Source organism: Barbatula barbatula (genome assembly GCF_947034865.1).
Source record: "Barbatula barbatula genome assembly, chromosome: 25".
In the NCBI taxonomy this organism is placed as follows: domain Eukaryota; kingdom Metazoa; phylum Chordata; class Actinopteri; order Cypriniformes; family Nemacheilidae; genus Barbatula; species Barbatula barbatula.
Genome location: NC_136788.1, coordinates 7824823 through 7852747, shown reverse-complemented (window position 1 = coordinate 7852747; position 27925 = coordinate 7824823). Strand labels below are relative to the sequence as shown.

The 27925-nt window shown below is 39.9% G+C and overlaps 3 protein-coding genes across 8 annotated transcripts in view; 2 read left to right on the top strand and 1 right to left on the bottom strand.

Moving 5' to 3' along the window:
* Positions 1-169: 169 nt before the first annotated feature.
* On the top strand, positions 170-10110 carry slc27a2b (solute carrier family 27 member 2b). Its single transcript, XM_079450789.1, has 10 exons — positions 170-1186; positions 5514-5723; positions 5957-6115; positions 6226-6350; positions 6933-7127; positions 7711-7801; positions 8030-8228; positions 8647-8744; positions 8830-8960; positions 9065-10110. Exons 1-10 carry the CDS (start codon positions 721-723, stop codon positions 9239-9241), a joined length of 1851 nt encoding a protein of 616 aa, XP_079306915.1. The 5' UTR covers positions 170-720; the 3' UTR covers positions 9242-10110.
* Positions 10111-10256: 146 nt separating this feature from the next.
* On the top strand, positions 10257-16327 carry slc27a2 (solute carrier family 27 member 2). Its single transcript, XM_079450788.1, has 10 exons — positions 10257-10964; positions 12244-12453; positions 13057-13215; positions 13370-13494; positions 13727-13921; positions 14084-14174; positions 14379-14577; positions 15477-15574; positions 15657-15787; positions 15864-16327. Exons 1-10 carry the CDS (start codon positions 10490-10492, stop codon positions 16038-16040), a joined length of 1860 nt encoding a protein of 619 aa, XP_079306914.1. The 5' UTR covers positions 10257-10489; the 3' UTR covers positions 16041-16327.
* Positions 16328-16633: 306 nt separating this feature from the next.
* The window catches only part of LOC306890810 (tight junction protein 1-like), a 48330-nt gene continuing 37038 nt past the window's right edge, over positions 16634-27925 (bottom strand). For 4 of the 6 annotated variants that reach the window (XM_079450781.1, XM_079450782.1, XM_079450784.1 and 1 more), the window contains exons 19-27: positions 26902-27255; positions 23134-24054; positions 22888-22979; positions 21176-21397; positions 20955-21094; positions 20419-20842; positions 20117-20334; positions 19842-19985; positions 16634-18322 (exon numbers count right to left, since the gene is read on the bottom strand). In XM_079450781.1, the coding sequence (XP_079306907.1) occupies positions 18228-18322; positions 19842-19985; positions 20117-20334; positions 20419-20842; positions 20955-21094; positions 21176-21397; positions 22888-22979; positions 23134-24054; positions 26902-27255 (2610 nt within the window). In that variant the 3' untranslated portion in view covers positions 16634-18227. The remainder of the gene's footprint in view (positions 18323-19841; positions 19986-20116; positions 20335-20418; positions 20843-20954; positions 21095-21175; positions 21398-22887; positions 22980-23133; positions 24055-26901; positions 27256-27925) is intronic. The other 2 variants (XM_079450785.1, XM_079450786.1) reach the window with 2 other exon arrangements.

The window sequence follows — 27925 nt, the reverse complement described above, 5'->3', positions numbered from 1 at the left end:
AAAACATTTTACTTTATTATCTTGGCATCCCAGATGCTAGAATGTTACATTTTCTTTGCAGATTTTTTTACAGTTCACATTCTCTGTCATAAAGAAGACATTGGGAAGGTGCAGACATGTATATGTCACGTGCTCACCCCATTGATGGCTATTGTACCTTAAAAAGTAAAGTTGTGTGAGTGTAGTGTAGAGATAGATGTATACTGTATAGAGAGTTTGGCAAATGTTTATTTAAAGGCGATTTAAAATCATAATCCTTTTAAACAATCTATTATATTATGTATGTATTTTATTGTTCTTTCTATTTACATTTTATAACACCCATTTTAAATTCGTCTGTTTATTTATCCATTATGATGTATTGTTATGGTTAAATTTAATTACATTGTAATGTTTTTCTCCAAAATCGGTTTCTTGTTATTTGTTTATTATGTATTTAACATCTTTAACATGGATTGAATTATTCAATTGATCTGTGTTAAATCGATTTGTAAGCGTCACCCATGTTCACTTAGATCCTCGTTCATTATAATGCGAAACTTAAAGTTTCTTGAAGTCGATTTTCTGTCCTTCATACTTGTTTCAGTGGGTGTTTACAGACACGTGAAAGCTCCTCCTCCTCCTCTTCATCATCATCGTCATCACCACATGTTTTGTTAAGTTATCTTCAGCCTGTCTGAACACGAGGACTGTCCGCAAGAACTCCGATGACGTTGCGTCATGTTTTGGTTCGTCGTAAGTGCCGTTGTACTTGCGTTCGCGGTTAGATTCCGCTTCCCTTACTTCCTCGCAGACGTCCAGTACGGCTACAGAATCTTATTGATCGCGTATCACATGACCAAAATAAGAAAGTCCAAACCTGTCTATACTTTACTGGACCGATTTCTGGAGCGAGTGCAGAAACAGCCCGAGAAAGCGTTCATTCGCTTTGGCGACGAGACGTACTCGTACGCGGAGACGGAAAGACGGAGCAATAAGATCGCGAGGTGTTTATTAAAGCACGCGGGTGTTCGTGAGGGAGATTCGGTGGCTCTTCTCGTGGGCAATGAGCCCATGTTCGTGTGGGTATGGTTGGCTTTGACGAAGATCGGATGCTCTGCGTCTCTTCTGAACTATAACATCAGATCCAGATCACTGCTGCACTGCTTCTCCTGCAGCGGAGCCAAAGCGCTCATCGCCTCTGCAGGTACAACAAACTTCTCAGAAGAAACTAAAATCCTCATCCAAGTTGGTTTGTTGTAGTAATGCGTTGATTTGAATGAAATGTGTCATGACTCTGTAGACCTTTACTCGTGATGTGTTGGGGTCTGTTGGTGGGATCTTATCCGGGTGATGGGAATCCCGTAATGTACGCCATCAAGGAATTTTGTGATGGGCTGAATGATAAAAGGAGGATGGTTCATATATGGAAAGCATTCATTTGTATGCAGTATGGAAGTTCTTATTGGTTAAATGCAATGGAGTAGTGAAATAAAGGGATGGTCCACCCAAAAATGACAATTCTGTCGTGAATTACTCACCCTCTAGTTGTTCCGGACATGTGTACTTTTATTTGTAGCCTACGGTTGAACACAAAGAGAGATATTGTGGAATAATGTTAGCAACCAACAGCTCTGAAGCATCATTGACTGCCATAGTAGGACATTCGTGTGTCATTTTTTGGTTCTGTTGAACACGAAGAGGACACTTTTAGGAATGTAGGAAGACGAAGAGATATGGGGAACCATCTAAATGGTTCCTGGCAATGATGCTTCAGAGCTGATGGTTGCTATTCCAAAATATCTCTCTTTGTGTTCAACCGTGCAAAGAAATGTATACATGCTTGGAACAACTAGAGGGTTAGTAATTCGTGACACAATTTTCATTTTTGGGTGGAGTATCCCTTTAACTGTTCCCGCAGGGGCTTTTATTATGATATAGACACATTTCTGTTGATAAAAAACGATGCAAATTTCAGTACAAATCGCAAACCATTATGACGTGTTTACTGAACCATTGAACACGTAATTTTTTATTTATTTCTTAGGACTTAAATGAAAGCTGGAGCTGACTTCACTGAAAATAAATTGCCCTGACATATCTTTAAATATGTAATTGCCATTGTTTTGTCTCAAGGTGCACACCAGTAATGTTTTTATCCAAGGCATTAATAAAAGCGACTTAAATTTAACTAATGCATAGTCCTGGCTTTAGCTTAGCATTGTCTATGAAACTGGGCCCTAGTGTTTTAAACTTATTCCAGTAAGATTTAAAGTGATCAATCACCCAAAGTAACAATTCCGTCATCATTTACTCACCCTCTTGTCATTTCAAACCGCAGAACACAAAAGAAGATATTTTGAAGAATGCCTTTAACTGGACCTCATTCCCTTGCATTGGTTTTGTGTCCATATGCACACGAGTGGGTGAATATGGGGTCCAGTGCTGTAAGGTTTTCAACATTCTTCATATCTTCTTTTTTGTTCTGTGGAGCAATGAAGTCATACAGGTTTGAAACAAGAGGGTGAGTAAATGCTTTTGGGAGAACTATCCCTTTAATGGACTTTTGTTAGTTCCAGATGACATCCCATCAAAAGAAACCTACCCAACACATTACAAGTAAGAGTCCATTATAGCTTACATTAAAACCAATACAGTGTCCATTATAAGAAATTGTATTCATTTCTGTGATTGTTTCTATTGTTTTTATGATTTGATAATTGTGTAATATAAACAAACTAACAGTTTTCAAAAGATTACAAATACCACGTATCTTTTTTATTCCAATATTTTGAAGCTCCGCCGCTTGGAAGTAACATGATATGTGGTATTATAACTTCGACTTCATTATTCTTCAAGAAGAAAGTCATATTCATTCAGGATGCCTTGCCGGTGGGTAAAACATGAGGATATATTGCTTTGGCTCTGAAATATCCCTCCAACAACCCTTTGCATATGGGTCATTCCAGAATTGCGGGTACATTTCGAGTCTTCGAGATAAACCTTCTTTTATTTAAAAAAAGAAGCTATTTTTAAATCAGTTTTTAATAATAACACAAATTATTTTAAACATCACAAAAAATAATGCTTTATTAATATTGAGGATTTTTTAAAAATGGTAAATATTACCTAAATGACTCCCACACCACCTTTTATTGACTGTCTCTGCCTCCTGATTCATACATTAAACTTGAATTATCACTAAATAATTATGTCTAATTTTCAAATATTTTTTGTGTTTACTCTATTAAGTTATATAAACAATTGCATAGAGTATATAATTTCTGTATTATTTGTAATTTAATTAATAAAAAAATAGATTTTGTGTCTGTCCCTACGTTCTGGTGAACTCCGTTACCTCTGTAATAAAACAAAAAAAAACCTCCAAAGCATTTGTAGAAAAAGCATGTGACTTGCAACAAGTGATGTCACTTCCTCTTGTGGGAAACTCTGTAAAGCAGTAAGGTATTTCATTATTCTTCTCTCATTAATTTGTAAAACATATTTAGGATACATCAATAGTAGATTAATTATTTATCAAATCTGTTATTGTGATATTGCAGTGAATCTCTCATCCACTTCTTAAAAACCGATAATATGGAAAAAACTCATACAATTCTGTTTTTAGACATGCCATGTGGTATCTGGTTTGAGGTTAACATTTTGAGCTAAAGCACAAAATAGTGGAAAATGTCAACTCTGTTATCGTCAACTCTGTTAGTGGTTTAAAAAGTTTAACCTGAACAGAGTTGACAATGATTAACAGGGTCAAATGTACCCAATCTCATTTAAGCATTTTGCCTTATTTTACATTTATTACGGATTCTAGGTCATGGATCCCGGATTCTGATAGATTTGTTATATATCATTCCAGGCTTAGTAAATTTAATAATAGGCAGATGAAACTGTGAGCAGCAGAAAGGCAACGGCAATACAGGGCACGGGGAGATGCCGACCCTGTAAGGAAGGCAGAAAATTTGCAAAAGGATAGAAAGAGATGAAAAATGAAAAATGCAGGGCAGACAAGCAGAGTGGTTGATCTGGGTGAAAGGGAGAAAAGGTACAAACCCAGGTATTGGAAAGAGGATCAGCAGAGGTGCAGAGCAGAAAAGCAGAGACTTAGAGAGATGACACCTCACAAAGTCTTGAACCAGACCCTGAACCACGGATATCTAGGTAACATTAGGTCCAAGAGTTGATAATTCTATAACATTATGTATGGTAAGACATAGGTAGATCAAGGGAAGTTAAGGTGAGACACTACAGGTGAATAGGGTAACATTTTAAAATAATAGATATCACTATGAAACGTCCTCAGTTGATTATGTACGCAAGTAAATAAAAAATATACATTACAAGTTTTTGAAATTTGTATGTTTAATTAGGCATAACTCAAATATGTGCATGTTTTTTGATACACATTTTAATGAATGTTGCGTTATGTCTTTTTAGAACTGTATAGGGTTAGGGTAGGGTATGGTTAGGGTTAGATTAGGGTTAGGACATAATGCATGTTTAAATCCTGCTGTTGGGAAGTGTCAAGTTTATTTTGTAATACCTTATTACACTGGCAGAAAATGTTATTTTTTGATCTTTTATCTATAGGTGGTCAACTCTGTTTTTAATGTCAACTCTGTTTGTTTAAGGTTTTACTTAAGAAAAATTATCATATGTGTTTTATTGTTAACAAATTGACCAGAATCTTATTAGCATAGCTAGTATTCTTACTGCATGGAGTTTTAAAGGATTTCGTTTATTTTTAAAGCCATGCTTAGAGAAAATGCACACAATCTTGGCAACTTTTCAGTTAAATGTTATGATATTTTTACTCCAAAACAAAAAGTCTCTATCTTATTATGCTTAAAGTTGCATTGATGGATGAAAAGACACAAGCTCTCTTAGTGATGAAAGGTATTTAAATTGTGTTACATTTGTTTACTGTATATATTTGACACAATTTGTCTATAACAGAGTTGACAGATTTTTCTGTTAGTACATTGATGTTCAGTATTAAATATATCAATCTTCCAAAGTTTAAGATCAGCAAATATTGAAAATGTTGAATTTAAGGTTAGTTCTATGAAAATAAAAAAAGTTTAACAGAAAAAAATAAATCCATTTTTTGTTTTCTTTCTCTACTTGAAATGTACCCGCATATATTACTCAAGCACATGAGATCATTGCCAAATGAGATCTAGACAAAACGATTTCAAACATTTAGGCATCACTGTTACTCTATACTGTAACAGTACTTAATATTAGTCTCACAAAGTACAGTGCATACAATACTGCACGTCACTTTGGATAAAAGTGCATGTACCATCTGCATAAATGTAGATGAAAGGAGAGCATGTGAAAATCAGCTGAGTATGCCAAATGTAAAACACACATTTCACCGTCTTATACTAACCAGTGCTGAACACAGAAGATTACAGTTTTTGTAGCAGCCTAAACAAATAATATTTGCAAGTAACAATGGATGTTCATATTTAGTTGTTATTTTTTTCATATAACCCCTGTATATTTTCTTGTAGAGCTGCAGGATGCTGTTAAAGAAGTGCTGCCTGCGCTCAGAGAGCAAGGAGTCACTGTCTATATACTGACTGACAGTGTTAACTGTGACGGAGCTGAGAGTTTAACCGACAAGATCAATCAGGCTTCAGATGAGCCCATTCCTGCCGACCTCAGAGCCAATGTCACCTTGAGAAGTGTAGCTGTGTACATCTATACATCAGGCACGACAGGTAATACAGGAATCAATGACTTACACAATATCACCTGTCGAACTTGCAGGTACATGCTCTACAACATCAGGAAAATCCGTCCGTTTCCTGTCGGCGCATGCCTCTCAGCTGCTAGTACATGCTTTGGTCATATCAAGACTGAAATAGACTGCTTGTAATTTTGCTTCTTGGGAATAGAGAAGCATCTGTAAAGTGAAAATGATGTTGTATTGTACGCACCCTGTCTTCTGCAGGTCTTCCAAAGGCAGGTTTGGTTACTCATCAGAGGTTATGGGCGATGGCCCTCTTCCAGTTACTCTGCGGTGCGACCTCTGAAGATGTTGTGTATATCAACCTTCCCTTGTATCACAGTGCTGGATTTTGTCTCGGATTAACAGGGTGTATTGAGAGAGGTAAAATCAGCTGTTCCAAAACAATGATACCCAAAACATAAAAATATATATAATTCTGTTATAGTCTCACTAGTTGTCTCATAAGGCAGTTTTTGTTGTGTTTTGTTTAGGAAGCAGTATAGTTTTGAAGAACAAGTTTTCATCCTCTCAGTTTTGGGACGACTGCAGGAAATACAATGTAACTGTGATCCAGTATATTGGAGAAACAATGCGTTATCTCTGCAATACACCAAAGGTATTCAAAGTCATCCATGTCATATTTTGGTAGCTTTTCATGTCCCATGTACCAATCCAGCAATTTTAGAGAATGTTATTTTTGGTTTTGGTTATCTTGGAACATAATTAAACATTATAAGTATTTTGGTTTCCGGAATGTCATCAGAAATAACCATTAGAAAACATTTTGTGCAACTTATTTTTTGGTAAGTTAATGATAACCACCCTGCAACGTTCTGGGAACGTTATTTTATGTTGCAAAAGAACCTAAAAAAATCTTAAACAAAACGTTCTGTGGTGGTTATTTTTGTAGCTTATTTCAAAATACACCCCCTGAAACATTTGGGAGTGTTATTTTATACTATAGTTGCCAAATAACCTAAAAATAACTTATACAGAACGTTTCCTGGTGGTTTTGTTTTAGCTTATTTCAAAATACACCCCTGTAACGTTCTGGGAAGGTTATTTTATGGTTTCAAAATAACAACCTCATAACAAAAATACCTACCTGTAAATGTTCTGGGAAGGTTATTTTACGTCGCTAAATAACCTAAACATAACCTGGTCTGATCATCTTATCTGTGTTTATTGCTCTTCAAAGCGGTTTAGCGACCCAGTACACAACGTTAGAATGGCCATTGGGAACGGGATGAGGGCAGATATCTGGAGGACATTTATAAGCCGGTTCGGTCATATTGAAATTAAAGAATTCTACGGTGCAACTGAGGGGGTCACAGGTTTCCTGAACTTCACTGGGAAAATTGGGGCTGTTGGTAGATTGCACGCTATTCATAAGGTACTACTGGAATCACTATCACTATCATTATTGAGATATTGTAGTCAATGTTAACCTCTTGACAAGCAGCCCTGTTATTAAACATTTTATTGATTGCAAAGTTCAGAACATTGAAACTTTGTAATGATGCATAGTTTTTGATTGTTGTATATTAATGTAAAAATGCAGAAAGGCAAAAAACGCCCTTCTGACCCTGATGCATGTTAAGAGGTTTAAAGGAATATTTCATCCATAAATTATAGTTTTGTCATTATCAACGGAACTTTGCATCATTCAGCTTTCTTTGATATTTGATTTACTGATTCATTTTTAGACGTTTTTGGAAGTTTTTATTCGAGTTTTCGCCAAACATTCACATCTCCATTGTCAAACCCTTAACACATAAAGAAAAAAAAGATTTATATAATTAGTCATTAATATATTTTTATGGATGAACTATTCTTTAAGGCCAAAATATGAGGTTCATATAATACAAACTATTAATCCCAGGACTAAGCATACTCTTTTAGGAATTTACTGTATTTGTTCTTTTTGAGATTTACTTGAATTTGTCTGAATGCAAAAACATGTCACGTTATTTCAGAAGGTAAGCCCGTATGCCATGGTTAAGTTTGACCAGGAGCGAGAGGAACCTGTCAGGAACGCTGATGGAGTTTGCATAGCGGCTGCTAAAGGCATGTGATATTTATCAGTTTAATGTAATACAAACTCACAAGACATTTTAAGATACATCTTCATTTCTACTTTTAAGTACAATTTTTGTCCTAAACTGTAGGATTGAGTATGGCTGCCGTCATAGTATATCACAATGTATATTAATAAATTGTTATCATTCATTTTTGAACATTTGCTTCTTTGGTACTTTTTGGAGGAATTACATGTTACTGTGTTATTGAATGCAGGTGAGGCATGTCTGCTGGTTTCAAAGATCACCCAAAGGCATCCTTTTATTGGATATGCCGGAGATCAGAAGCAGACAGAAAAGAAGAAACTGTACAATGTGTTTGAAAAGGGAGATGTGTACTTCAACTCTGGCGATCTGTTCAGGATAGACAATGATAACTTTATCTACTTTCAGGATCGTGTGGGCGACACTTTTAGGTAAACATATACATAAAAGCATCACATTTAACAGGGCAGATTGAAGTACAGTGCTACAATGAAGCTAAACGGAACAGTTCACCCAAAGATATAAATGCGTTCAGTGTCAACATTTATTCACTTTCATGTTGTTTTAAAACCATAAGACTTTTTTTGTGGAACATAAAAGGTGGTTTGGTTAAAGGGACAACTTCTTTATATAATGAAAGTGAACGGGGACTGGAGCTGTCAAGCCATTAACCTATCAAAAAAGTGGTCCAGACATTTTTGTAACATCTTCCAGAATTTTACAGAATAAATAATCAATTATTTGGAAATGTCATTTGTGAACTGTACCTTTAAATCTATATGATCTTTTTTCAGTCAATGAAATCTATTTGTCTCCACCTATATAATAACATCCTGGTCTTTTGCTCAGGTGGAAAGGGGAAAACGTGTCCACAAATGAAGTATCGGACATTCTGACAATGGTAACATGTATCGAGCAAGCAAACGTGTATGGCGTTACAGTTCCAGGTTAATTGCTTTATTACTCCTTCAAAGCATCAGTCATACAATGAATCTGTATTTTCTCTACTGACACTGCACATCTTATTTGCAGGACACGAGGGAAGGATAGGAATGGCTGCCATCAAACTAAAGGATGACCAACAGTTGGATTGCGAAGGTTTTTTTAGTCACGTGACCACTTACCTTCCTTCTTACGCCAGACCGCGCTTCATACGGATCAAGGTGATGTCATAATGCCTCGCACATATATTTATGAATTTAACACTTGGTATTTGTCATATTTAAAATAAGTGTTCAATTTGTATTGAAACTGCAACTCATTACAGAATGACATGGATACTACTGGCACCTATAAATATATCAAAGTAAAGCTAACAGAGGAGGGCTTCAACCCTGCGGGAATCAAAGAGCCTCTGTTTGTTCTGGACGAGACGGTGAAAAGCTACAGACCTGTGACACAGGAAACATATGAGTCCATTTTAGAGGGTCACTTCAGGTTGTGAATAGCGGGCCAATTGAACTCACCAGTGCAACACAATAACTGTCCAGATATCAGATATACTTTATATAAGTGTTTGGATGTAAAATACAGAGATTCTTATGTAGAGACAATGCCTTTGCTTTTTTTGATTCACAAATATTTCATTTTTGCTGCACAGTACTTTAAAAGCACACATTTTCTCTGGTCGTGTGGTTTGAAAAGACTGGAAAAATCAAGGTGAAAAGACTTAATTGTCTGTCTGAGAGCTCCTGATAGACTTTCTCCTGTGGTCTGTGGTAGACACATTGTTTCATAAGTGTTTGCTGGAAAATGGTCGGCCTGAGTAGAAACCCTCCCACTCACGTCTCAAAGGTTGTATTGGAGGAATAGGGTTGCCAAACTGGGAAGAAATGCACATTTTGCCTCAAACACATCTTCTGTTGTCGGAATGTCATTTTAACTGGTCTCGCGGCCGGGACTAGGGGGGGTTTCTTGGGCCCCTCCTTAAAAAGTCCAGCACACATTTAAAATGTATAAAGCGAAATACTTATTTTTTAATACTTATTTGTACGATGTATTAAGTGATCTATTACTTGAATCGCGGAATGATGCAATCAAAGTATGCGTTCAATGAACTGAGATTATATATCTGCCCATTGACCGACCAGAATATATGATAGATAGATGACTGGTCTCGTACGGTACGATTGTTGAAATACAACATTGCCAAAATGTATGGAATATTAAAACCAAACAAATAAAGCAATACAACCGACATACTCACTTTGCCTATATATATTATTGCTCGTGTATATTTATTTCTATACTCAATAACATAATTGTGAATATGGAATAATAATTAGTGTATAATAAAAATCTGTATCTCTACACAATAATGTCTAACCCTAATCTAGTGCTTTGGTTTGATAAAGAAAGGGTTGCCGTTAAACCGCGGTTCACACGATATATATCTACACGATATGTCAATCATATTATACCGAGTATCTAATCCGCAGACGGTCTCGCAACTTTTCTGCAGTTCTACTTCTACGAACAGCAGATTTGACGTTGAACTCCACAGCGGAACGATCTGGCAACCCGGCGAGGATCTCGCCATCGGGGGTGGACCAGAACGATCTAATCTCTCCCAAACGAGCCGACTTTACACCTCGATAATGCGACCTCGAGATCTCGCAGACCCTGGAAGTCGTGTCAGGCTATGGCTTTGAGTTGATCCCCAAGTCGTCGCGTTGTATCGGCTCTCGCAAACATGTTGATCTGGTTCACGCTTCTGGCGGGTCTGGCGCTTTTGCCCGCGCTGCTGAAGGCGTTCAATCCGTACTTTTTCCAGGACTGCGTATACATGTTTCGCGCTCTCGGATTTGGCATCAGATTGCTGAAATACAAACGGACGTGTCCCTTCTACAGCATAGTGGACCGTTTCGCGGATGCGGCGAGGAAGCACCCGCGCAAGACCTTCGTGCACTTCGAGGGCAACACGTACACTTACTCGGACGTGGAGAGAGAAAGCAACAAAGTCGCGAACGCGCTGCGCTCCGTGGCCGCGCTCAAGCAGGGAGACCCGGTGGCTCTTTTCCTCGGGAACGAGCCGTGCTTTATATGGACCTGGCTCGGCTTGGCTAAACTGGGATGTCCCACGGCACTCCTGAACTTTAATATCAGATCCAGATCACTCCTGCACTGCTTCTCCTGCTGCGGGGCGAACGTGCTCATAGCGGCCGCTGGTGAGACCCGCGCACTATAGATGACATATAGCGAGGCCTGTAGGAGCAACACATGTGGGAACGGGGCATCTGGCACCTCTGGAATGTGCGATGCATTCAGGTTTATGGGGAACTGTACCCCAAAATGTAAACGATTTGATCGCCCTCGTGTCTTTTCAAAGATGTAGGGCTTTCTGGAGATATTTGGAAGAATGTTGACGGTTAGACACCCATTGCATGGACACCAAACCACAGAGACCTTTCTCAAAATATCTTCTTTCGTGTTGCGCAGATGAAAAGTCACACGCAGACCTGTCCCTCCAAACATGGTTTTATTATAGTAACAGTATATTGTGTAGATTGCAATTTGAGGGACCATACTACCCATTTCGTGGATGAACGAATGACCCGATTCATTTTTTATTCACTGCACACTTTGACTTTCTTACGTGGTGTTTTCGTCTTGTTTTAAAGTACATATGTCCAAATATTCTTGAATCAAGATGCACTGGATGAGAAAGAAAGTAAGTCTTTGTTTTAGACCAAACGTTGGAAATTTCACCAAATTTGTGCTTAAAGCAAGCAAACGAATCTGCCGATGGGTAAGAAAAATAAACTTGGATTTAGTGGATTTAGTAAACCTTAATTCAAGATTATTTTTCTTACCCCATTGGTTTGCTTGTTTTAAGCACAAACTCACTGAAATTTCATATTTTTGGTCTAAAAACGAGACTTATTTTCTTGCTTATCAAGAAAACGCATCTGCAAATGCAAGAATATTTGGACATTTGTACTGGAAAACAAGATGAAAAAACTACGTAAGAAAGTCATTTTGTGCAGTGAATACATTTATCTACTTTCTCCATATAGTAGATTTTCATTAACCTTAGTTTATTATTTACATTAGAAGTAAACTCATAGTAACACATGGTTTTACTATTTGTACTAAAGCTGTTGTTTAATGTTACTCAATCTGTAAATCAAGTTTACTTAACGTTTACTATAACCTAGGTTAATGTTTCTTAGTGTTATTATGGGCAAGAGTTTGGGTTCAGGGACGGGCACCCTGTCATTAAAGTTACGCATTAAATACACTGCATGTACATGTAGAACAAGACCATAAATAAATCAAATGCCGCTGAATAATGACCACATTACAAACACATGTCATGCATCCCTAAATAAACGATGCATTTATAACGTAATCCAAAGTCATGAAAATAATGGCACGAAGTTATTCCCACGGTAGTCATATTGGTAACTCAGTATCAAATGATTGATTCAAATGTTTCTCCTGCAGACCTCCGCGATGCCGTGGAGGAGATCTTGCCTGCACTGAAAGAGAAGGGGATAACGGTGTACCTCCTGTCAGATGAACGCAGTACAGATGGCCTTCAGTGCATCAATCAGAAAATCGCCGAAGCGTCTGATAAACCGCTGTCTCCGTCTCTCAGGTCCAATGTTAACATCAAGACTACAGCACTGTATATCTACACCTCCGGCACCACAGGTATCTCACACCGCCACAGACTCTGCTGCGCATGTCATATTTCTCTCTATAATGAAGAGAGAATCCAATTCCCATCCTGAATATAGATGATAGATTTGGGGTACGATTTTAATAGAGCTTACATTTTTTATAAGGGATGCACAAATGTTGTGCTACATTTGACATGATATTGATGGGGAAAATATGTATATTTATTTAATGCGCAATGTACAATATTATCCATGTTTTTAATAATAAAACAAACAAACACACACATATATATATATATATACACATAAATACATCGCTTATTGCTCCCTGAACCTTCTGCGAGTCGCTTTGGATAAAATTCTCTTCTAAATGACTTAATATAATATTTTGTATATAAGTTTAAGTTACCCAACTTTTCCCTCACATGTGCCTAAAAAAGTTTTGCAATCCACACAAAACTAAATATATTTATATCATATTGTTTATCGGGAATGATTCTTTTTTTCAGATGCATCTGATATTATATTGCATCTTGATATGATCTTATGTGCTTTCTACACGCATAACCAATTGTAGCACATATCATACGTATCTCTATACATCTAAATAAAGTTTGTATTTTGCTTTCTGAAGGTCTTCCTAAAGCTGCGTACGTCACCCATGAGAGGGTGTGGGCTGCTTCATTTATCCAGGGTGTGTCGGGGTTGACATCTGAAGACATATTCTACATCAATCTGCCTCTGTATCACAGCGCTGGATTTCTCATTGGCCTCGTCGGATCCATTGAAAGAGGTGGAGTATAGCTACCGCAATGCAGATTGTGAAAAGCGCTACGTAAATAAAACTGAATTGAATCATACTGCATGCATTATGTAGCTGTGACAGGTACGTCTAGTATATATCATTTTATGTGGTGCTTACTGTGATTCACGTCTGTTTGTTGTAGGTAACACAGTTGTTCTGCGGAGAAAGTTTTCAGCATCTCAGTTCTGGGACGACTGCAGAAAATACAACATAACTGGCATGCAGTATATCGGAGAAACGCTGCGTTACCTCTGCAATACACCAAAGGTAAAAACGCTTCCTTACATTACTAAATAATAATGTTTTAAAGGAACTCGCTCAGTCGTGTCCAGTTAAGTTGCCTGTAGTACATCTGCATCTAGATCAACCTTGCGTGTAGACGGCTTAAAACCAGCTAAAGACAGATTAACAGTCATGCATTTGATAGGTCTCGCAGTTATTTGAGCTCAACAGCATATCAAAGGTCCATCTCTGTACTCATGACATGTCCTCAATGTAGAAAGAAAATGACAGAGACCACAAAGTGAAGATCGCCATTGGTAACGGCGTACGAGGAGACGTCTGGAAAGAGTTCCTCGAGCGCTTCGGACACATTCACGTGCGGGAGCTGTACGCTGCCACTGAGGGAAACGTCGGCTTTGTCAATTACACTGATAAAGTTGGAGCTATCGGTCGGATCAATATTCTTAGCCACGTAAGAATAAAAGTCCCACACAATATACAATATGTGCGATTAAAATATTGTTTTATAACAACTCATTTCTTAAAATTGTTATTAACCAGTTGTGTTTCTTATAATATCGCCTTTTATAAAAAGCAATGAACAGTGTTTCGGGTTTCTTTTGGCATTCCACAGATATTTTTCCCCTTTGCACTGATCAAGTTTGACATCGAGAAAGAAGAGCCAGTGAGAAACTCCCAGGGGCTGTGCATCCCAGCTCAAAGAGGTACGCACTTTAACAACATTCTATTCGGCTGTTAAGTAAAACAAATAGCTGTTTGTTTAGAGACACATCTTGATATGTTGTCATTGGAAGAAAGGCTTTGTTATCCGACTCAAGCTACAATACAAACCGCTGATCTTCTGCCAAACTGTCTTACGAAGTACATTTTTATCTTTCAATCCTACGATTGTTGAAATGCTGATGCAGGTGAAGTGGGACTTTTGGTGGGGAAAATAACTAAACGCACCCCGTTTGTTGGCTACGCTGGGAATAAGCAGCAAACAGAGAAGAAGAGACTCAGCGATGTGTTTGCGAAAGGAGATCTGTATTTCAACAGCGGCGACCTGCTGAGGATTGATTACGACAACTTTGTCTATTTTCAAGATCGAGTTGGAGACACCTTCAGGTAAATCTGACTGTAGCTTCTTATGTGTGGTTGGCAAATGCCCGTTCACGTTAAAAGGGACTTGGTCACTAAGTCACCAGGGGCTGGTGGTTAGGTTTCTAGTGGCCATTCCCATTACTGGTGACGCTCACTGCAGGAGCTGAGAGGAGAAGAATCACATTAGCTCCCATCTTCTCTCCTATTATCTGCATTAGGTTAAACATTTCTCAACATTGTTGCGACGCTAGACGCGTTCGATCTGGTCGCCAACGGTCGCCACTGCTCGTGTCGCTGGAAGTCACCAGCTCTGAAATGAACGGGATCATGTGGCTTGTAATGTTATCAGGGCATTAGGCTTGCAAATATTTGAAGATACAGGTATACCCTCAAAATAAGCGCAGTTATTGACTCCTACACATGCAAACAGTAGACAAGTTTGGTGAATGCTGTGAATTTGTATCGCGTTATGAACGTTTGACCAATAGAAGTTCGATGGGCCACGGTGCGATCTTTTCATTTGGAGCAGATATCATACTTTATACTCCACTACATTTTGTACTTGTAATTTGTTGTAGCTTAAAAGGGACAGTTCACCCAAAAATGTGAATTCTGTCATCATTTATTCACGCTCGAGTGGCTCCAAACTTTATGAACACAGAGTTATTTGGAGGAATGTGAACTTACATTTCTGGGACATCATTGACTACCATAGTAGGTTCAATAATTGTATAATTCTTTTCTGTTAAACACAAAATATATTTTCAAGAATTTAGAAAAGCAAACAGTTCTAGGACACATTTTGACTTTTCTACTATATGTAAAAAAAATATGAACAAATGGGGCGAATCACAATTTAGTGCAGTGTGTATAAAGCCTGTGCGCACAAAATTCATGTCTCAAATGTGGGAATGTTTACGCAGGTGGAAAGGAGAAAATGTGGCTACAACTGAGGTTGGTGATATTCTCACTACGGTGGACTGCATTGAGGAGGCGAACGTATATGGAGTCAAAGTCGAAGGTAAACTGATTTGTTGATTAACGTAGCTATTAAATAAAAGCAAAATGTTAAATAAAAACACAAAAACGTACTTTATGTAAAGGACACGAAGGAAGAATTGGAATGGCTGCTGTTAAACTGAAAGAAGGCAGAGAGTTTGACTGCGTCACCACCTACAGCGTTCTGGCGAACTATCTCCCAGTGTACGCCAGACCCCGTTTCGTCCGAATTCAGGTAAGACGTCCAATCCGAGCATTCCCACTCACAGACTTTCTCCTGTCCGCTCTCAACACAAATCAATGTCTCGCAGAATTCCTTGGAAATGACTGGAACCTTCAAGATGAAGAAAGTGAAACTGGTGGAGGAAGGCTTCGATCCAACCCGGATACAAGATCGTCTTTATTTCCTGGATTTGTCTCAGAAGAAATACATTCCACTGACTCAGGAGATTTTTAATTCCATCATGTCACAAGACATTAAACTGTGAAACCCATTGTCGTAAACTAAGCTAAACTGTTTTGAGATTTACTAACCAGTAGAGACCACTAATCTCAGGGAACACGTGATTTCAGTGAAGTATCATTTCAACATCTATCTACCTTTACAGACCAGTACAGTCAAATGTTTTACAGCTTGAATAGAAATATAGAGAATGTGTAACTGTGCCTTAACATTGTACATTGTGCCTTAATAATGTACATTCCGATGTGTCTTAACTTTGAATAAAGTCGTTGAGAATCTACCCAGATTGTGGTATTCTCCGTGAAAAAGCTGAAGATTAATGGGTGGTTTTTGCTTACACAGCAGGTTTCACGAAAACCCAGACTAGACTCAGTGGTGTAACATGAGGTGGTCGGACGGTTGTTTGGTTTGTTCGATCATCAGCTGCACTATCGACATTGTTTGAAGTAGATGAAAGGGCGAGAGAAGCAACCCCCTCCTTATTAACCTCTGAAGCCACGTGAACTAGTTACCTTTTGTACCCGATACACGGGTCAATAACCATGGGAGATATAGAACATCTGTTACGGTTGCATTTCACAATCGTCCGTTTCTCATTCAAGCAGTTGAAACAATTGTACTTTAAAATCGAATTTATTTATTTATTTATTAATACAGTTGAATACTTAAAAATGTGCTGCGAAGAATAGTAACGAAAAGAATGTGGCCACACAAAGAAGAAACTGAACGTGGGTTGACGCCGCGTTATCATATCAAAACAAAGTCGTACTGATGTGCCTTAATAAACTGTCTATTGGTACAAAAATACATTTCGGGGGCACACAATACCACGGTATCACAAATAAACCAGGGGTCCGCCCGCCAACGCAGACCCTTCTTAAATGATTTAAACCGAGCACTCGTAAATACGAATAAAAATGTTTCATAACTGTTAAAAATGCCATTACGTATGTGTGTTTGTATATATGTTGGTATAAAAGATAACGTCGTTTTTCGTTGAACTTTTTTATTCATTTAAATTTTCTCCGTACTGCTAAGGTAAATTCCAAGGCTCAGAAGTGTAACCGGAATACAAACATAACCAATGTTATACTTTTCCTTTTTTTTAAGAAACTTTTTTCATGTTACGTTTTTATACAAAATAACAAAGATGTACAAAAGGTAATTTACAGCGAACCAAGGCCATATGCTAGCACAATATATACAGCTGTAATTTAAACATATCCTAGTGTTCTCGTATATTCTTTATATGCATAGCAGTGGAATAAAGCAGACCGGTTGATCAGACTTAATAATTCGTGTGTGCTAAATATTGGGATGAACTTCGGATCCTTCATGTAACTTCCCTCCGTAACAGAAACTCGATGTTTGCCAGTCGTTCGGGTTAAAAGAAGGAAAAGAATGCAGATAAGGCATCACTGCTTGCAGTGTATGATGGGTAGGTTTGTGTACTCAACTTAGTAGCAGGCGTTTGGACCTGAGTCATAGCACATGCATAGATCTCTAAACAGCAGGAGTTTCGGAAAACCACAGTCAGTATGTTCGTCTACGGTAAAACATCGCTAGAAAAGGTCGATTCAAAACGGAGAGAGAAGAGAGAGAGCCCATTTTTTTCAGCCGGAGAGGGAAACCCATTAGCAAATGAGTGCATAAGTCACATTCCTTCACATCTAAATGTCACATTTGTTCTTCATATTCTAGAAACCAACATGCTTGTTTTCCACACCCGCAGAGATCCGTCACGCCGTCCTGTGAAAAACACATGACCGTGAAGCTAAGAAAAAGTCGACTTCAGCTTTTCTGTTCGTGGACACGACAGCACTTCCATACGTCAAAACCAAGGGTTACATTTCCCATCCGCTTTTTCTAGCTTCTCATCACCTGGAGACGAAGGAGGCTACGAATGTCAAAAATGGGATCATCTGTGGCACAGGTCATGCATTCCTTCAACAGTTCGATATCTTCGTTAGTTTATTTATTCAGTTATTTTTTTGCAAGTCTTCAAGCACCAAAAGGTAAAGAAAAAGGCAAAACAAGAGACATTTTTTGGGTATGATGCTTCAGCCCAACGGAAGGTGAATTAATACTTCGTGTTGAAACCCCTTTCCCTCAGAGAGGAGATGAAGTGGGAGAAGGGGAGGATGAAGAAGGGAAGCGCTCTTGCTCGCAGCCTCGGCGTTCACGTTCGGTAACAGACCAGCTGTTGCTCTCTTCAGAAGTGATCGATCAGCACGGACACACAGTTAGCACCCACAAGGTAGTTGGGGTCTCCCGGTAGACACTTGTTTTGCCAGCATTTGGGGTCACCTGTGGAGATATCATCACGGGTTAGATCACGAGAAATGAGGAGACTTTGGACTCCCTGTTCACACCAAGAATCGTAACAATATAACAAAAAAGCTGTTTGATGTTTAGAGAGAACAAAAACGATACGGAGGAACGATATCGTAGGGATTACTTTCAGAGCTGGTGAACGATAAAACCCAGACAATCAAAATCCCTTAATGGGCATCATAAAAATATAGTTAACGGTTTTATTTACCATCATTTTTATTCATGTGCATGTGCAGCATGCTAGCTTAAAACACCGTTATCGATCATTGGTCTGCTTGCTACAATAGCCATCATAATACAGTTATTGTTCTTGGTGTGAATGGGCCTTAACTCCACTTCCTAAATCTTTAATACAGTTCACTTTACAGGAGTGACACCCAAATTCGGCGACTCGGTCTACGGTCAGATGATGCAAGTGTAGTAATCTGTGCGTCACCATTTGAATTGCTACATGATAGTTCGTTCACGATTACAATCACAATATTTCTAAACAAACGTATCAAAATGTTTTACATTAAGCTTTTGTTACTTTGTTAAAGAACGTCTGCGTGTACATAAATAAAAACTGAATGGCTATGTCACTGAAAATAAAACTGAATTAACATGAATTAAAACACATACTATTTAAATTAAAAAAGGAAATAAGAAAATAAACCCCAAGAGTCGAAAATTAAACAAACAAAACATTTAAACATTATATATCGCTGCTGTCTTTCTGAAATATAGTCATTCCATATTTTTATATATATATATATATATATACATATTTAATATTTTCTTTTGCAAAAAATCTTTATTACTTGACGCCTTTGTGTTTGTCAATTTGTTTTCAATAGTGCTTGTCAACTTTGTACTTTTAAAATGAAGTATTAAGTGTCCTGAAACACAGGAACGTGGCGTCGGATATTGTCAGCTCAACCTTTACGTATAAATGCACTACGATAACAATCTGCGTTTTTTAAATATGGGATATATTTACATGTTGTTAAAACCCAACTATGTAGTATGTATTAAACCTCACAGAACAACTTGCTGATTCGTCTATTTTCCTTGATAGTTATTCAACTGTGGTGCTGCTATTGAACAACACAGTGTGCCAAATATAAAATGCTGTTGTCATCACACTGTCCGCCATCTAAATTCAAGTAGGAGTGACTTTCCATACACACAGAACACTAGTGAAAATGGAGTGAATCACCTAAGTAACTTGACTCTTTTAGTACGTAGTAAACTATGTACTATTAGCGTGTCACTATTCCAAACGCATGACACATCATTTCAAGGATCAATGAAACATGAGGGTTTAAGACATAAGAAACCAGAACATCCGTCTCTCTTTTGGAGACGGATGAGACAAATGCATGAATCAATGTGACGCATGACAGGTTAATGTAGAGAAACCAGAAACAAAACCCAAAGCAAAGATGAATCAGCCCTTTCCAAATCGATACCAAACGACCCATTAAAAGGACAGAGAGAAAGTACAGCGTACCCGACGAGGAGTCGGAGGATTTTAGAGCAAAAGACCAACCATCAGGAGTCATAGACGCACAGTGTGGTAGACGTAGTTCAACGGGCTTCAGGAACTTCAGGCCGTGAGGGCCGCACATCACCAGAGGACTCAGCAGAGTTTCGCCTGGAAACACGCACAATAAGATGAGTCAATCGTATTTATGACGGTCACTTTCACAATTTGTGTCCGGCCAGCTTTCATCCAAATAAATCCCTGAGCAGATAACATAAGCTAAAAACAAAAAGTGGTGAAACCTTTCTCTTTGTCCAGAGGGGGCAGAATGCTGTTGTCTCGACACACTTTGAAGTAAATCTCCTGTTCCACACTATCAGGGATGGCTCCTTGAGGAATAATGATGCTGACTCCCGTCTCTATAGAGCTCAACACTCCACCGTTACAGTTAAAGACGCCCCGCGCCGTAGCCACCACCGTGTGACCTTCATCATCATCATCCTCATCCAATGCACTCGGGCTAAAAACACACACACACACACACCGGTGAATGATTCAGAATGACAGAATCTGTTCATCACAGATGACATTGACATCATCTTACCTGACGGGAACAGCTTTGGGAACAGCGTTGATGTTGTTGTGCTGATATTTGGGCCTGTTGTCCATGGTGCGCGTGAAGGTGTCCACCCCGCTGTCTGTGTCCAGGGGCTGCGGCGAGAGCTGAGGTTTCAGGTTGTTGTTCACGCTGGGCTTGGACTGGGTGTCATTGGGAAGCAGGTTGTGATTGAATTTGGGGCTTTCGAACTTGCGCTCAAAGGGCCGGGCGGTGCTGGTGTAAGGTTTGGGGACGTAGCGGTTGTAGCTAGTGGGGATGCCTAGCGTTTTGGGAGGGGCGTCGGTGCCGTTGATGGAGGACTTGGGGGGCGGGTAGTTGGTCTGGGTGGGGTCGTCCCGAGCGGGGGCTCTGAGAGCGGACAGGTCCGGTTTGGCTTTGGGAGAATTTTGAGGATCCAGGAGAGAATTGACTGGAAGCAAATAAAGACAGAAAACAAATAAGCCTATTTTTTCCATATTATTATTCATTTATTACATTTATAAAAGGTTATATTTCACACCACAGGTTATAAATGGTCTTACCTTCCATGTTGGAGAGTTTGGGCAGAGAGGTGGGCGGAGCTACAGGGGTGGGCTGGCTGTATGGGGCAGGTGATGGGTTGACGGACGGCAGAGGTTCGTACCTCTTGTCCACAGGGCTTATCTTCTCTACAGACTCCGTTCTGAAGCAAAAAGCAAAGAAAAGTTGCAAAAAGTGTAAGAAAAAAATCCAAGTGTATAAACAAAGTCAAGCTTGGCTGTACCTGGCGAATGGATATCCTGATATCTGAGGTTGAGTGGGTTTGGCCGGCTCGTGGAAGCGATTGATTTCTGGGTTCGGCTGATTCATGCCTTTGCTGTCAAAGCTGCGCCGGTCAAAGTAAGACAGCTGCTTCTTGTAATACTCTTCATCTTCATCCGGCTCGTAATGGTTGCGGATCACCTCGTCCCCTACACGGCTCTGAGGTTTCTGAGGCTCTGGAGCTCTAGATTCAGAGGAAAGACTCATATAAACAGTGGGAAAATAAAGATAACAATCAAAATGTTACAAGCTGTCAAATATTAAAGGGGTGATGTCAAATAAAGTGTTAAACATCCAGCAGAGGGCACTGTGGGATTTCTTATGTGTGAGAGCATTCCAACTGTTCATCACGAAAGATCAAACAAAGCATGTTTGTGGGTTAGTGGATTATTGATTAAAATCATTTGCAAAATACATTATTAGCTCACATTTAGTGAAGCTGGAATAGACTCAATAAGAGACAAAAGTTGATGATTGTGCCAACAGCAACTAAGAAGCAAACAAGATGCTCTGGAACATTCAAAGGAAATGTGAACATTTGACTTTTTAGATTTTATGTTAATTTCAGTGACTTTTTGTTTTATGCTTTTGTCATTTTTGGCTAAATAAGATTTGGTTATACTTTATTTGAAGTGTTTTGTGTTACAGTTGAATATATTGAAGTACTGAGTAATAATAAACTACATGTAGTTACTGTAGGGTTAGGATTACGGTGTGGTTTATGGTCAGTTACATGTAATTACGCAAAATGTCACGTAAATACATGTAATGTGTAACAATTATAATTTTGGTGCTTTAAACTTATTACAGTTTAATCCTGAGCAATCATTTCCAATAAATTCAACAATAAGTTTTAAGCCAATATATTTACCTGATTTTAATAAACAAAGATGTTTCAAAAGTTTGAATGCGAGTGAACTATATTAATCTTGCCCAACACGATAACGTGTATAGCTCTCAAACAATAACTATGATTCATGAAGTTAATATAAATAACAATATTTTCATGGAATATCCCAGATTTGAAAAAGGTTTCATGTGTTATCTTTCACATTGCTGCTGGGTGACTTCATGTCATTCTTGAGGTTTGATTTGTTGGAATTCAAAAGAAAATTCCTGGTGCTCACTGTATAAGCCGTGCGTGCGCTAAAATCCATGACAATGTTCATATTTATAAAAACGGTCTTTGACGTCGGAGCAGACGTGCGTACTTTTGCTTGTCCTAGCGCTGCAGGTTTTTGGAAATATTAGCCATTCTTGCTGCGCATATAGGATTTGGACGTTGACAGGTGCGCTTTTATATGTCAATGAAATGAATTAGACACCGTTAAAAGGCAGAGATCTGAAACAGTCCAGTTGAGCCACATTTCGAGATCATTTGCCTTTTACAGAGGTCACATCCGATAGAGAGGCGTTCACACGTTTTCTGTGCGTTCCTTCAATCTATGAATCACACGTGCGCACTTTGAGAAATGCTCGTAAAATCAAACTCATGATGGTTTCTACACAACATTTTATAAATGAGGCCCCAGATCTGTATGTGTTATTAAATCTGAAGGTCAATTCTAATCATGTATTACATAAGCCAGTGGGAAGCAACTATTTGATCTTTTTTAGTCTCATGTCTGTCGAGGGATAAAGTTGAACGGTGTTTGAGATGATATGTTGTCACACCTGTGTGATGGTTTTTCCTGCTCTAGATTGCCGAGTGAGTTGGCTTTAAGCACAGGACCCGGGGTGCTCGCAGGTTTCGGGATGTCTGCCGGCTGAAGAGGAAGGCACATCCAACACAATGTTATTCGCAAACAAAAATTGTTACAAAACTGAATATTGTAAACTTGCTGTCATCCAGAATCCCACCTGGTTCTACTTTCTCGTATACAATGTATCTTCTTAATAAAGGTCAAACACAGAACGTACCCTCATTCCTGCTACATCTCCACTGTCCTTCGCTCGATCTACAGACACAGAACGCTTGTTCTCGAACATTTTGACCCTGTTGAGCACAGACTGGGGCTTCATGGCAGGATCTTCATCATCATTGTCATCCCTGGGGGGAGGAGGCAAAGGTTTGGAGGCCGCGGGCTGAGAATGTTCCCCTGGAGATAAGACGACCTCAGCTTTGGGAGGCGGAACGGGAGGTTCTGAGTTCATCAGAGGTTCGTGCTGAGCTGGTTTGTACACGCGGTTAGGAGGTCCCGTGGGGTACGACGGTCTCAATCCAGCATCGGCGTAATAATGCTTAGGAAGATCCGGGGAGCGATGCGAGTTTCCTGGGAAACCGTGCGGCTCGGGTTCGTAGGGCGAGCGAGCCTCGTAGGAGGGTCCGGGTGGGGGAGGTGGCGGCTCGTCGTAGCGCACTGGCGCGGGTCTGGGGTGCCGTGGCCGGTTATCGTAACCCATAGGGGGCGCCCCATCGTAGTGAGACTGAGGTGGGCTAAAGTCCCTCGTTGGACCGTCTTCGTACGGAGAGCGGAGGTCGTAACCCACAGGAGCGGGAGGCTGGTGGCCCTGAGGGTAGTTGGACGCGGGCGGCGGTTGGGGTGGAGTCTGCTGCTGGTCGTAAGGGGGCCACTGTTCGTTGTAGTGAGGCACACGGTTATCGTAGTGCAGGTGCGAGTCGTAGTTGTGAGGCTTTGGTTGTGTGTAGCCGCCACCGTCGTAGCCGTAAGGCGGGTGGTCATACTGGCGGTATGGCTGTTGGTCCTGGTAGACAGGCTGGTGGCTGTAGGAGAGCGAAGTGGGAGGGGCTAAAGGCTGCTGCTGCGGGGGAGGAGGAGGCTTCACGCCATGGTTCACGCGGACTGATTCGTCTATGCTGTACAGATCCTTTTTATACATCTGTGAGGGACAAAACGTAAACTGTTAGCTAAATAAAAAGAGAAGCCATTTGATCCAAATTTTGGAAGAACAAATCAGAGAGACAGGTTACAAAAAAGCGCTAACATTCAAGTACCAGACTCATATTTCATAGTTATAACAGCAGTGCTTGCAAGGCAGCAGAAAAACTATAAAAAATGTGTTAGAAACTGTGTAAATGTTTAAAGGGACAGTTCACCCCAAAAATTATTTTCATCATTTATTCACGCTGCTGAATGACTTTCTATCTTCTGCAGAACACAAAAGAAGATATTTTGAAGAATGTTGGTAACCAAACAACATTGGCCTCTATTGACTTCCATTATCTGGACACAAAACCAACGAAACATTTTTTCCAAATATATTTTTTTGGTGTTCCACAGTATAAAGAGTCATATAGAGATTTTGAATGACACGAGGGTGAATAAATGATGACAAAAGTCATTTTTGGGTGAAGTGTCTCTTAAAGAGTTGCTTTGCCACTGTCACGACATGCATTCTTTTTGTTGGTTATACACGAGAATAAACACATACACTGTCTTTTATCATGTCTACACAAGAAGAGACCAACAAAAGAAGGTACAAACAAAAATGTGCCGTTAGTCAGTTAATTGTAAAATGGCTAAACATGGATACTAAATTTCATTTGACATATCAATGTATAACAACAAACAGTACAAAGACTTATTTATGAAAAAAAGAATTGCTGGACAAAAGACTCAATGTGCTGCCCTGCAAGTACTGTAATAATACTGCCACCTAAAATAATAAACAAAGCAATACTGCTTTATTCATTTTGCCATAAAAACAAGCATCTTACCAGTCTTCTACACAGCTCTACATTTCTACAATTTGATAAGAAGCCCTTCAAAGTTGACATAATCTTAAGTAATATGTCAAATGGATAATAAAATCCAATAAAAGTCGACCGTCAATGCATTCAATTGATGTTATGAAAGGCATCTTCTCAAAAGTATAGCCTGAAGACAGCAGAGCCGTAAAAGGTCCAACGCGTCCTACATGACTATTTAACAGCGCAAAAATCCTCCTACATAAAGTCTTCATGTTGGAGGAGAAACGCTGAAGACGTTATGCAGAATGGGTTCAGTCGTTTTCCTTTTACATTTCTGTAAATACTGTCTGCAGGTTAATCCAACATGCAACTGCTGAAGTCCATTCTTGCAAAACAGGGTCCGTTTGCAATAAAGTGACACATCTACAGTGCATCTAGCGGCCGCCCGTACCGCTGTGATTCACGTCAAAGCCAAACGCTACCTTTACACCTGCTATCACTATCACAGACTAGGGCTGGGCGACATAGTGGGAAAATTCGCTGTCGATTTTTTATTAATCAGTATGTATATGGATATTTATGTGTGTGCTTACATATATTTGCTTTTACTAAAATCTTGAAATGGCAGAACTAGGGCTGTCAAACGATTAATCGCAATTAATCGAATCCAGAAAACTGTTTGTGTTTACATAATATATCTCTGTGAAGAAATAAATACATCTAAATGTTTCCTTTATAAACATATGTGTCTGTTATTTTATTTATAAATACAAAAATGTATATGCACAGTGCACAGACATATATTATGTAAACAGACTTTTATTCTGGATGCGATTAATCACGATTAATCATTGAACAGTCCTACACAGAACGTGTCTTTGTGCCTTTAATGTGACAGACAGTGCTCAGGAATGGTTTTAAAAAGACCAGCGCAAAACGCAAGAGTCCAGACGTGCTTTTGATATGTAATGCAACAACAGAAATAACCGAGGAGTGTGATAACCGTGTAGTGAAAATCCGATATTGTGTGAGATCTAGGTTATTTTAGAATTTGCAAGAAAACTAAGCTTCAGGAAACTCTTAACGGCCAAAAAATCTACCAAAACACATCGAGACGTGGCTTAAATGTGGAAAATCAGACACATAATACATTTTGATAATATATAGTTGGTATTCAATACATCGCCCAACCCTACTACACACACAAGCTGAAAGAAACATCATACATTAGGAGCCATGCAATAGGAGGAAGTACAGGCCGACAAGTGAGGAGACTGCACTTCTACGGCATATGCAACGGGCCGTTGTCCTCCAACAGGCCCACTGTGATGGTGCATGTGTACCAGTTACACAGTCTTTGTCGTGTCAGAGGAACAAACACACCACACGCGTGGGGTGGGCGGAGCATTCATGCAGACAGTGGAGTGGGAGGAGTCAAAGAAAAAGTGGTAGAGACAGGCAAGTTAAAAAGAGAGCTGAACCGGGCCACGACGGGCAGGGAGCAGGTCCAGCTTCCGGTGTTGCCGGTACCTTTGGATCTGGGCCATGAGGAAGCGACTGGTGGGGGTCGTGTGGTGGGGGCTGAGCGAGCTCGGGTTCGGACTGGGGGTCGGGAACGGGGGCGGGGCTGTTTAGGGAGTCGGCCTGAGGGGTGACAGGCAGCTCCTCTGGGTTCATACCCGCTAGTGGCGCGGCGGGTTCGACGATAGGGGACGCTGCTGCCACTGATGAGGGAGGGGGTGGTGAGGCCAGAGCGGTCTGAGTTTGCTGTGGAGTACGGGGCAAAGAGGTTACAGACAAACGCTGCTAACAGCACCGGCTAATACAAGTAGCTACGACCACCAAAGCTTCCTACTGAACAAAGTTGGTCAGGCAAAGAAAACAGGATGGCAGCGTAATACAAGACGTAGAAAAATATCATTTTTACACTTTAACTAACACGTCTCAATACAATGCTACAAAAAAGACAGAAGTTATGTTTTGTATATATAAAAATATTAAAAGCAACTATAATTAAACACAAAACCAGTTTGTACCTGCTGTGGCACTGCCATTTTAAACCCGGCGGGGTCGATGCGATTCACCGGTTCTGGTTGGGCTACAGCATGCTGGTAGCTCGGGTACCCTGCTGGTTCCTGGATGACCGGCGGGTCCTCCCGGACGGGTTCGGATGACCGTGTAATGGCAGGCTCGCTGGGCAAGCCCACCTCGTCATTCATGGTCTCGTCCAGCTCCTGGTCGGTGTAGGCCCCGCCTTCCGTGTCCGTGTCTTCGTAGTCGGAGGTGTGGCGGCTGTCGGTGCTGTACATGCTGTACTCGCTCCCTGGTGCCGAGAGGTAGGAGAGGCGGTCGTCGTGGATGTCGAGGTCGTCGTCAGGAGCGCCGTCTGCCTGCAGGCGGAGAGGGGGGTGGGAGGGATGATTAGGATGGGTTTGATGACCCGCAGCGGTCGAAATGAGATGAAGGGGTAAGAGTGGAAACTAATGCAAATCATTCTACTTGGATTAGGGTTACAAAAGGTTTTTCGTAAAGTTATAATGAATGTGCGGAGACAACTATAAGCAAGCCATTAATGAGCTTGTATCAGACTCAGGCCAAGCCCACAGACCACCCAAGAGAAGAAGTTTGCACACACAACGAGAGGAAAGTATGAACACGTGAATGCATGCTGACCCGTTTCATATCACACATTTGTTTTGTGTTACTATTGTGTGTAACTACATTAACTTTAATTCAGATTTTAAATTAAATAAAACAAATGCTAATACACGTGACACAGAAAAGTTACCTTCATTACAAAAAAGCTAATAATAATGTGTAAATTTACACAGCAGGTTTAAGAATGCGGCCACTTAAAGAGAGATCTGACGCCCTTTTCATTTTCACAACTCACTGCATTCATTTAGGATTTATTTAAGCACGTCGAAGTCTGTGCATACGAAAATACTAGACAAACCGTGCTTTCTGGCATAATGTTGTGTGGTTTTGTTCATTCAAGCCCGAAAAAGAACTTAATACCGATGCGCTGTCTGACAGAGATTCACTGACGAAGCTTTTTGC

What these genes read in the sequence shown, in the direction of transcription:
- slc27a2b (XM_079450789.1), top strand. Translation starts at nt 721, where the DNA reads ATGTTTTGGTTCGTCGTAAGTGCCGTTGTACTTGCGTTCGCGGTTAGA. An exon ending in CTATACATCAGGCACGACAG is followed by an intron (nt 5,724 to 5,956) that starts GTAATACAGGAA and finishes TGTCTTCTGCAG; the next exon opens with GTCTTCCAAAGGCAGGTTTG. An exon ending in TTGCATAGCGGCTGCTAAAG is followed by an intron (nt 7,802 to 8,029) that starts GCATGTGATATT and finishes TATTGAATGCAG; the next exon opens with GTGAGGCATGTCTGCTGGTT.
- slc27a2 (XM_079450788.1), top strand. Translation starts at nt 10,490, where the DNA reads ATGTTGATCTGGTTCACGCTTCTGGCGGGTCTGGCGCTTTTGCCCGCG. An exon ending in CGAGTTGGAGACACCTTCAG is followed by an intron (nt 14,578 to 15,476) that starts GTAAATCTGACT and finishes ATGTTTACGCAG; the next exon opens with GTGGAAAGGAGAAAATGTGG. An exon ending in ATATGGAGTCAAAGTCGAAG is followed by an intron (nt 15,575 to 15,656) that starts GTAAACTGATTT and finishes CTTTATGTAAAG; the next exon opens with GACACGAAGGAAGAATTGGA.